General features: G+C 56.9%; 1 protein-coding gene across 3 annotated transcripts in view; it reads left to right on the top strand.

Moving 5' to 3' along the window:
* Positions 1 to 341: 341 nt before the first annotated feature.
* CCDC69 (coiled-coil domain containing 69) overlaps positions 342 to 10,528 on the top strand; it is a 35,439-nt gene continuing 25,252 nt past the window's right edge. Inside the window, exons 1-2 of one of the 3 annotated variants that reach the window (XM_089336116.1) lie at positions 391 to 542; positions 5,147 to 5,222. Coding sequence is in view for 1 of the 3 variants with exons in the window: in XM_008255430.5 (XP_008253652.4) it covers positions 495 to 542 (48 nt within the window). In the remaining 2 variants the exon portion in view is untranslated. Of the gene's footprint in view, positions 543 to 5,146; positions 5,223 to 10,528 lie in introns of all 3 variants that reach the window. The other 2 variants (XM_008255430.5, XM_089336115.1) reach the window with 2 other exon arrangements.

The raw sequence follows: 10,528 nt of genomic DNA, 5'->3' as shown, positions 1-10,528 counted from the left end.
CTTATCTGTGTGACCTTAGCAAATCTGTGTGCATCTCTGAGCCTCATTTCTCTCACCTGAGATACAGAAGAAATACAGACCATTGTTGCAACGGCTGGGGCAATAACTATGGTTAACATGTGTCAACAGCCGGGAACACAAAGCAGCCCTCAATAAGTAGCAGTAAATAGTTGTTCTAATATTTCCCTTTCTCAGCTGAGCGTCCGGAAAAGCACCTGTCGCTCCTGCAGAGCGATCCCCTCCTGCCCCAGGCCGAGGTTCCGTCATTTAGAAAGATTCTGGTCACCTGCCCGAGGCGCCGGCGGCCCTGCTCTTCGGGTATTTACGGCGCGCGGCCGCCCCGGGCCGGGCTCAAGTCTGCGCTTCCAGGTTCAGTTTCAGGGTCCAGCCGGCAGCCCCGGCGGCGGGCGCGGAGCGGGCGGCGCGGCCCCGACCGCGGGGTCCTCTGGGGGCCCCGGAGTGGGGAGGCGACGCCCGGGAGCCCCCGGCGGAGGATGGGCTGCGGACGCAGCAGACTGAGCTGCTGCAAACCCCCCAAAAAGGTAAAGGGCGCCGGCGAAGTTTGTCCGCTTCCGAGGGCGGGGGTGCGGCACCGCTGCGCCGCAGGGGACTCGGCGCCCAGCGCTCTCGCCGGTCCGCGGGAAAGCGCGCTGAGCGCCGCGAGAGGCCGCGCGGGGACCGGGAGGGCTCCGCCGGGAGGCGCTGCGTGCCCGGGGCCCGGCTCCGCTCCGCCGCGCCGGGCAGCCGACTTCACCGGCACGGCGCCCAGGCCCGGGGACGCCCGCGGATTCCCGCTGCCTGTCTCAGGCGGAGAATCGTGTGGTGTGCGTGGCAGGTGTCCTCCCACTTCGGCTTGGGGCTGCTCGCTGTGTGGTGGTACACACGCGCCGGGACCTCTCTGGGCCGGGTCGGAGGCAGACCCTGTCGCTCCCGGTCGGTGCCCTGTGGCCCAGTGGCCCGCGGACTTGCAGCCGCAGCATCCCCTAGAGCTGTCAGGAGCTCAGGCTCTGCCCCAGACCCTACCACACAGAACCTGCTTTTTAATCAGGTGCCCAGGAAGTCACCAAAACGCCTTATTTGAGTTTGAGAGGCGCTGGTCCAGGGCCTTTGCCAAGCCCCGGCGCTTTGCCTGTGGGCAGCCCTTGGGGTAGCTGGGAGGGGCCAAAGAGGGAGGAGGTCCACAGCCTCCTGGGCCCTCGGCTCCCTTCCTGCCCCTCCCCCAAGGAGCCTAGAACCCAGTGTGGCCTGGGGGCTCCCCTCAGGTTTCTTGCCTCTAGGGGTTTGACAGGCCTAGAAGGTCAGAGTCTGGAGCCCGAAGGGCAGCCTCCTAAGAGGACATGAGACGGGAAGGGAGGACCCTCAAGTCCCGGCCCTTTCCCTACTATAGCCTGTCTCCAGGCCAAGTGGGAGTAGACAGTGCCTTCCACGCCACGCTCAGTTCCCCTGAGACCTCAGGCGGCCCCAGACTGTGACACTATTTCGTAAATTTGTACACAACTTGCTGTGTTCTCTCTCTGGCCGCTTTGCATGTGTCTGGAGCGCAGACTTTTTTGCCTGTTGGGTGCTGGGTGCTGTGCCTCGTCCAGGGATGTGAGTTTGCGTCTCAAGTACAAATTGGCTTTCTTTGCTCTCCTTTTATTCTGAGCTCAAAAACACACACCAAAGCTCTGTCCCAGAAACCCTCAGGTCTTTCCCAGCTACTTTGGGGAAACCGACGCCAGGTTCTCCCTGGGGGAGGAGGGGCTGGCTGGTGATGGGACAGCCAGACCCGAACCTGGCCTGAGTGTTAAGTCTGAGCAGTTGGCAGGTCGGCATTGATGCTGAGTCCATCCTGGCTCAGCCACAAACTTGTTGTGTGACCCCCACCGGGCCCTCACCAGTCCTCTGGGCCTCGCTTTCCTCCCTCAGTGAGCAGGATGGCCTCTAAGGGTCTGAGAGAGTCTGCACCTGTGTCAGCCTCCCAGCCTGCAAGGGGCCACCGGTGAGTTCCAGGCTTGATCCTTGCACAGGCTGGAAGATGAGGCCCAGGGAGCATGGCTTCCCTTACCTCCTGGTGCCTCTGAGAGCTTTACCAGCCAGCCCAGAACAGCCTGGGCTGGACCCCTCCCACCCACACCATGAAGAGCAGGTGCACCCAGCCTGAAGATGGGAGGTTAAGGCCTGGAGAGAGAGGGCCTGCACTTGACCTTGTCACAGAGCAGCACAGCAGAATGCAGGCATCTCGTCCCCTGTTCTCTATCTCCACCCTTCTCTGTACTTCCAGTAGCTGCCTGATGACTACAGAGCCTGCACCCAGAGCAGGCAAAGCCAGGCTCCTGCCCAACACCAGGCAGCAGCTGGACTGCTTTTAAGTGTGTGCCTGTTTGCATCCTCCAGTGCTCCTGCCTGGTTTCTCATGCCGATGCTGACCCCTAGAAGGCCTGAGCTCCCAGGTCCATCCCCACTGGGCTGTCAGTCCCCTAGGGAGAGAACAAATCTAGGATGGGATGTTGGAAAGAGTCCAGACTATGAAAAGCTCAGGTCATGATCATCCTGCCCTGCCCTGAGTGGCAGTCTGCAGAGTCCTTTTGCACCCTACCTAGCCTCACCCAAGCCCCATGTGCCAGGCTGAGCTGCAGGATCTTCCCCAGTTTACATGCGAGCAGGGATGTGTGCAAAGTCGTGTATCCATGGGTGACAGAACTGTGCAGCTGAACTTGGCTTTCTGCACGCCCCACTTGATGCTCTAGCCTTCTGCAGCATGCATGCCGGTGCTAAGTGTTTGAATGTGTGAAGGCCAGCGGAGGGTTAGCCCAGGGTGCCACGGGAGCATCCCACCCAGCCTTAAGAGCTACAGGAAGCCTGCTTGGATAGGGGGTGGTTTTGAAGCTGTGGCAGGAGTTTCTCAGGCCTGAGCCAAGGCTGCACCACTGGAAGCACAGGCTGAGGGCGCTGTGTGTGTGTGTGTTGTGGGGGGGGCAGGCAGCCAGCAAGGAGGCTGCAGCTTTGAGCAGGAGCGACCCTCACTAGGGACAGGGACAAAGCCACTAGGACCCCTCCAAATTCAACATCAGAGGCTATCGCTTAAGTTCTGTGGTCTGCAGTGCCCGCTGGCCTTGGATGATCAGACCTTGGGTGGATCTAGGACCTGTGGAGGGCTCTGCCTGGGCCTAAGTCCCTGCCTTCATTGTTGGGAGTGAATGAGTGGGTTCCCTGGCAGGCTGTAGTTCAGGTGCTGAGAAACCATCTGGATTGTGGTCCTTCCTAACCCGTTCTTCTAGGCAGCTAATGTGGTCCTATCCCCCAGGTGGGCTGGGGAGAAGGCCAGGCAAATGAAGCACTAGGGGCTTCCCTGTAGGGGTGGCATGGGGTGAGGAGAGCACTTGCTACCCTCAACAGGTTACTACCAGCCTCCTTGGGGCAGTGGGGCAGGGAGGCATCCATGGCCAAGCCCCTGGGTAGCCTGCACCTGCAGTGTTGTAGACAGGGTGTCTAAGCTGTGCAGTTCCTAGGACCCCTGAGCTCCTTAGCACTGCTATAGAGCTGGGCTTCAGGCACCAGGTAGTCAGGGGCCCTGCATGAGCCCTTCTAGGGAGCGGGCCAGGTGAGAGAGAAGGAGAAATGTAGAAGTGAATGTTGTAGAAGAGGCTGGTGCGGGCCTGAGTTATAAAACAGAACTGTAGATGCTAAGAGGCCCTATTATATCAGGCGCTGGGCAAGGTGCTGATTCAGTCCTGGCTCCATCCAGGATCCAGTAAATGATCTTGGAAGTGAGTTGGCTTCTCCATGCCTCGCTTCCTAATCTATCAGATGGGTGTGCTATTAACTCCTGTGTCATAGGGTTATCTCAAAGATTAGATGTAAGAATGCGTGAAGTAGAGTCTCTGCTAGGCTGACTGGAAGAAGGAGGCAATGAGGCCTAGATTGAAAGTCGCACGGTTACAACATCCCTGCCCGGAGTGCTTCCAAGGAAGGCAACCAGGGAAGCTGATATGGGGGAGGCCGGGGGGATGCAGCCCAGAGGCTGGCCACTGCCCTCAGATCTCTGCAGTGCTCTCAGGGGCCATGGGAAGCAGCCTTGTTACCAATTCTTCTAGAAGACAGAACAGTGGGCAGTGGGGGAAGCTACAGGGAACCAGATTTCTACTTCGCAAGAGGAAGAAGCAGCTACCGGGTAGTAAGTCCCCCGTCATTGGAAGGGTTCAAGTAGAAGTCAGGCGACATTTTAGCAAGGGTCTTAGGATGTAAGCCTGGGACCAGCAAGTATTTAGGATTCCATTTCATCATTATTCTAATGATTTTGATTATTTTGAGGCCATCCAGTTCTTCCAAGTGGGTGGCAGGGGCCCAGGGGCTTAGGTCATCTTCCACTGCTTTCCCAGCTGCATTAGGGAGAGAGTGTGATCAGAAGTGGAGCCGCCAGGATGCAAACCAGCCCTCACGTGGGACGCTGACACCTTTTGATAACAGGCAGCAGGTTAACCCGCTGAGCCACAACGCCAGGCCCAGAAACATGGTTTTCTCTGTGCTACCCCATGTCCAGGTCAGATGCTTGGTAGTTACATTCTCCACTCCCACCCTGGTCACTGACGAGCATCCTAACCTGGGGTTAGCATGACCTGGGGCTCCATGACGAGTTAGGGAAAGGTGACTGAGAGAAGTGGCATTGTGGCTGGGTTTGAAGGTGAAGAGGGGTATTGGGAGGGTGTCCTGGGCTGAAGAGATACAGGAGAGGCTCTTGACACCAGGTCAGTGGGAACGCTGCAGATCTTAAAGCTTGGTTTGCCAAGGGCAGGATACAGGGGGAGTTTGAAAAGGAGTTGCCTGTTCAGTTGTGCAGAGGCAGCACCTAGCCTTCTGCCCCATCTCAGGGCCTTTGTTGTGCACTTGACCTTTGAGCTAGAAGGTTTTGTCCAACTGAGAAAATCATGCCCCACAAGTCATCCCAGACAAAGGCAACACAGGCTTGTAGACACATGGTACCCTGGCAGACACAGGAGCTTGACCGCTGGGTTTCTGTGTCATAGGGACAACTGTCCCTTGCAACCTAACGAAACCAGAAAAATTCCTAATTATCGTTGCCTTTGTGACACAACCTTTGGCAACATACTTTCTGCGCAAGTACAGGTCCTTATTTCTGTTCATTGCTTTGCTGTTGAATTTGCAGGCAGCCAGAGTGAGCCTCCTGTGAGCCTGGTGTGCAACCTGCCACTTGCTGGGACCCCCATTTTTGCCTCACTTGGGTATGAAGTTGGGGCTTATGCTTCATGTCAGTATTTGTGTTTCTATTGTATCATAAAAGGGAAAAAATGGCCAAGTTTAAATTAATCACGCAGAGCAGGTTGCTGTGTGGGTCAGGATGGTGGTGCCCAGCGGGAGGGACTACCAGCTGCCACCTCAGTGATCAGAGATCAGCTAGGGGACAAAAGTCTGGAATCTGCCTGGAAAAGGAGCTCTAAGGGGTGAGGACCCTCCCTCTGCAATTAAAGGTGGGATCCGAAGGACCACACTCGTGCCAGCTCTGACGTCTGAGGTGTCTTTGGGTTTCCATCCCCAAGGCCTGCCCTTATTCTCCCAGTGCCTCCACCCTGGGTACTGGGGGCCTGCAAGAGGGCCAGACAGGTAACCTCACAGAGCAGGGCTGGCAGGTGCAGGGAGAGGGAGCTCTGTCACCGCACCTTACGTCCAGACAAGGAGTGAAAGGAAGCCCATCCACCTCGGGCCCATCTAAGTCCGAGCGTTACCCAAACACAAGCCAGCCTCCTTCCCCCACCCAGTGAATTCCAATCCCTAAAAATAGTTTATCTTGTGTCACTTTATATTCAAACCTGGACCTTCTAGAACATCTAGGGCAAACACCTCACAATACCTAGAGTATCTCCCCCAGATCAGCGATGCACCATCTGACCTACTTCCAGTCCTCTTCCCCCAGTTGCGGAGGAGGGGGTCCTTTTACCCTGAGTGCACAGTGAACTTTGTAGACCCCTTCCTGTCCTCCCACTGCCCCCTGCTACCCTGTCACCTGCCCTTTCCTTGAGAGAAGAGCCCAGACATCAGAAAAGCTGATCTACACTAGGCTCAGTAACAACCCCCGTATTCGTGTACACCCAGGAAATATGAATGTGACCTTAGTTGAAACAGAGCCTTTGCAGATGTCTTCAAGTTAAGATGAGGTCAGCAGGTTGTAGTCATGACAAGTGTCCTTATAAGAAGAGGCAAAGTTGGACAGGGACACACACAGGGAGGACACCGGGGGGGGGGGGCAGCAGCAGAAATTGGAGTGATGCATCTACAAGCCAAGGATGCCACTGGCTGCCCACCTGCACCAGGACTAGCAGCAAGGCGTGGGATGTGGTCTTCTGGACCCCCCCAAAAGGAACCAAACCAGATGATGCTCTGCCTTTGGGTTTATGGTTTCCAGAACTGTGAGAGAATGAACACCTGTTGTCTTCAGCCACCAAGATTGGGGTGGTTTGTCACAGCTTCCCCGAGAAGCTTCTGTTTCTTAAAGTTAATGATGCTCCCCCTCCCCGACCTCTAAGGCCTCAGGCCAGCTTGCCATCATCATAAAGGACTGTAAGAACCCACTGCCCCCTCTTTGGAACCAGAGCTCGGTAGCAGGGCAGCAGCATTCCCCGATGACCCAGGAGAGAGACTGACAGGTGGCTGGAGAGGGAGCAAATACTGTCACTCGATTTGAGCAGAGAAGAGCGAGAGGAAACCCAAGGAAGTTCACAAGGAGGTGCTTGAACGTGGCCATCTGCTTCTGGTCGCCAGTGCTGCATCTGTAGAGGGGAGAGCGCTGGACTGGGCGGCAGGAGTGGTCCTGCTGCTTCCTCTTTCACTGCCTCTTCTCTGCTCGGGTCTTGATCTCCCATCTGTGCAGTGACTGACTGCTTTGGCAGATTTTGAGAGAGGTATTTTTTTCTTGTTAGTGTCTGCTGTTCGTGAACAATACTTGAATGCACTAGTGTTTTGAAAATTCTTAGAACTCAGGTAATGTATTTATTTAATTAAAAGCCAGAGAGAGAGAGAGAGAGAGAGAGAGAAATGGGCAGAAAGAGGTAGAGAGACCTTGGATCCATTGGTTCACTCCCCATTTGCCCACAGAGGATGGGGCTGGGCCAGGCCAAAGCCAGGAGTCCAGAACTCGCTCTGGGTCTCCTGCGTGGGTGGCAGGCACCCAAGTACTTGAGTCATCACCTGCTGTCCCCCAGGTGTGTGTTAGCAGGAAGCTGGATTGGAAGCTGGGGCAGGGCTAGAAGCAGGTGCTCCATCGTGGGATGTGGGCCTCCCAAGTGATAGCTTTAACCACTGCGCTGAACGCTCACCCTTCTAATTAATTCTTCTGCACATGTGAATGGCATTGCATCCTGTTAAGTCCCTGCATGGATCGAGCCAGTGCCCCACTGATGGACATGAGGCTGGTTCCAGGGTTGCCCGACCATCCCCGAGGTGCCTCCTGGGCCAAACCAAAGGAGACCTCTCACTGCTCAGAGTGCACTTGTGGTTCCCTGGGGTCCCCTGCACGTACCGTGGGAGGTGGCTGCCTGCCCTGTCACGCTCTGCCCACAGGCACTCGTGCCCTCACTGTTAGCACTGTCGCACACCGGCTGCCCAGGCCGGACTGGGGAGTGGAGGGCTTGGGATCTTCCCCTGCCCTCCTGAGTCAAGGCCCCTCCTTTCCCAGCCTCCAGAGGAGCCTCCTGTTTGACAGGAGAGGACAGCTGAGCGCTGCAAGTGGCTGGCCCCCGCCCTGCCCAGAGCCAGGGAGCAGAGGAGGAGCTGGCAAGATGATGTGCTCTGCCGCTCCCTCCCCGCCCCCAGGCTGTCAAAGCCAGAGGGCTCTTACGTGTCCCATTGCCCAGCTCCATGCCAGATAGGGAGGGGAGGCTGCTCCCTCAAGATCACACAGCAAGGGGCAAGCTGGGGCCCTGACTCTGGACTCCCAGTTGGCCACTGGGTTGGGGTGACAGGTGGCCCTTGGCGATATGTTTGGGTCCTCCACCTGGCTCTCCTCCCACCCCCACTCCAGCCACTGACACCATTTTCTGTCCAGCTCCTGCAGGGTCCCCCTGCCTGCCTGCCTGGCTGACCCAGATGCTGGATGTGCTATCTAGTGCTTATGCCGGCTCTGGGCCCAGAGACTGGCTGGACCAGAACTGTGAGGGAGGCTGATAGGGGACAAGAGAAGAGGGGCTCTGGGGAGGGAGGAGATCAACAAGGCAGAGGACGGAGCTTTTCTTGAGACCACCGACTCATCCAGCCTTGCTGGCTTGGCCTGCCCTGCGCCGGCTCAGCAGGTGCAAGGCACCGAGAGGAAGTACTGCTTTCTGTCCCTGAGATCTGTTTCTTCTGTGGGTCAGGGAGCGGCCAGGGAGACCACATCTCCGCCAGCCTGGGGTGCCCAGGGTGGGCGGGGGCAGCGCTGCTGTCTGTGCTGGTGCGCCCAGCTTTGAGGCCGCTGAAAAGTTGCCTCGTTCTGCCCCCCGGGCGGGCTGTGCATGACGGTGGCCCGGACTGTGTACAGGAAGAGGCCGAACTGAATCTTCAGTTTGTGTGAAAGTGAAATCACATCCAGGCATCGCTTTGGCAAAATATTCCTGCCCATTTAGAGATGGAGCAGCTGGGGTGCGTGTTGACCGTGTTCTCCCTTCTGAGCCCCTGTGATCTGGGTGCGAGTGCTTCAGTTTCTCCACAGCCCAGAACATTTAGGCCCCGCCCTCCCCAAGCTCTGGAGGGGGCCCCTGGGGCCTCCACCCCCACCCCCACCTCCTTCCTGCCTCTACCCTCAGCCAACGGGCTCTGCCTGTGGTTACTCAGATCCGAAACTAATGGTGCCTGGCCCCACCCAGGCTGAGGCCAGACACCGGAAAGGCAGCTCTGATACTGTGCAGGGTGTGACCCAAGTCCCTCGAGACCTGGGACCACCCTTGTCCTAACGGCCCAGCTGCTTGGATAAATCTGGTGCATGGACTTGGGAAACGGAAGAGACTCCAGGCCCGGCCGTGAACCTGAAGGCTCCTTTGCTCCATGCTCCTCTGGCCAGTCACCTGCCTCAGTTCAGGGGTTGGAATAAGCTACCTCCAGGGGCCCTTCAGCCCACAAAGCCTGCAGCAGTCGCTAAGCAGGTGACAGCACTATGGGAGGTAGCCAGGGCTGTGGCTTATGGAACCAAGGATGAGCCAGGGAGCTCCAGTGACCCTTTGATTACCAGGGGAGGAAGGAGGACATGGTGCTTCATCAAAAATGCACAAAGCCAGGGGCTGGCACTGTGGCATAGCGGGTAAAGCTGCTGCCTGCAGTGCCAGCATCCCATATGGGTGCTGGTTGGAGTCCCAGCTGCTCCACTTCCAATCCAGCTCTCTGCCATGGCCTAGGAAAGCAGTAGAAGATGGCCCAAGTCCTTGGGTCCCTGCACCCCTGTGGGAGACCTGGAAGAAGCTCCTGGCTCCTGGCTTCAGATCGGTGCAGCTCTAAACGTTGCGGCCAATTGGGGAGTGAACCTACAGATGGAAGACCTCTCTCTCTCTCTCTCTCTCTCTGCCTCTCCTTCTCTATATATGTAACTCTGACTTTCAAATAAATAAATCTTAAAAAAAAATATATTAAAAAATGTACAACACCAGAGCTAGCTGTGGCACAGGTTAAGCTGCCACCTGCAAACTCAGCATCCCCTGGCTGCTCCTCTTCCCATCCAGCTCCCTGCTGATGTGCATGGGAAAGCATGAGAAGATGACCCAAGAGCTGGGCCTCTGTATCCATGTGGGAGACCCAGATAGAGGTCCAGGCTCCTGGCTGCAGCCTGGCCCAGCCCCAACCACTGCAGGCACGTGGGGAGTGAATCAGTGGATGAAGATGCTTTCTCTGTCTCTCCCTCTCTCTGTAACTCTACTTTTCCAGTAAATCAATCTTTAAAAAAAATACACAATGTCTTAAAGGGTGGAGCAGTGGTCCTGAAAAAGTCCAAGTGTTTGCAGGAAGCAGTGAGTGTTCCTCAAGGCCACACTTCGACTCTGCTCTTGCAGCATCCCGAGGTGGGGAATGTCCGGGCGGCTTCCCGGCTTGCTGCTTCTGTTTAATTTGCACTTACCTGGCGAGACTCAGGATCTGGAGAGTGCTGGGCCTAACCCGAAGGCTTCAGTTCATGATGGCCCTGACCCTCCCAGTGCCGCTACCTGCCTGGTACTCAGCAAAGCTCCCTGCGGCTCTGTGGATGCCGGGGGTCTTTGTCGAGCACTTTGAGAAGCTAAGCGCTGTGTGCTCACTCACCAGAGGGCTTTGCTTGACCAACCTCAGGGACGTACCACGGAGGTACAGGCTGCTGCAGTTGGGGACCCTCAAAAATGGCTCCATCCAACGTGCAGGATGAAGTCGTCCTCTCCTTGCTTGCAGCCAGTGGTGGGGAGCTCGCCCCTGGCAGCAGCAGCTCACCCCACCCTTGCTCACAGCAGCCTACCTTTGATAATGACAGTACTGAGATTCTTGAGTTCTGATTGATTGCAACTTCTCCTTGAAACGTCCGGTGCTGGGCCACAGGCCTGCCCTC

Source organism: Oryctolagus cuniculus, chromosome 6 (assembly GCF_051225735.1).
Source record: "Oryctolagus cuniculus isolate XC-2025 breed Fujian yellow rabbit chromosome 6, ASM5122573v1, whole genome shotgun sequence".
NCBI lineage: Eukaryota > Metazoa > Chordata > Mammalia > Lagomorpha > Leporidae > Oryctolagus > Oryctolagus cuniculus.
This window is presented reverse-complemented; position numbering and strand designations above follow the sequence as displayed.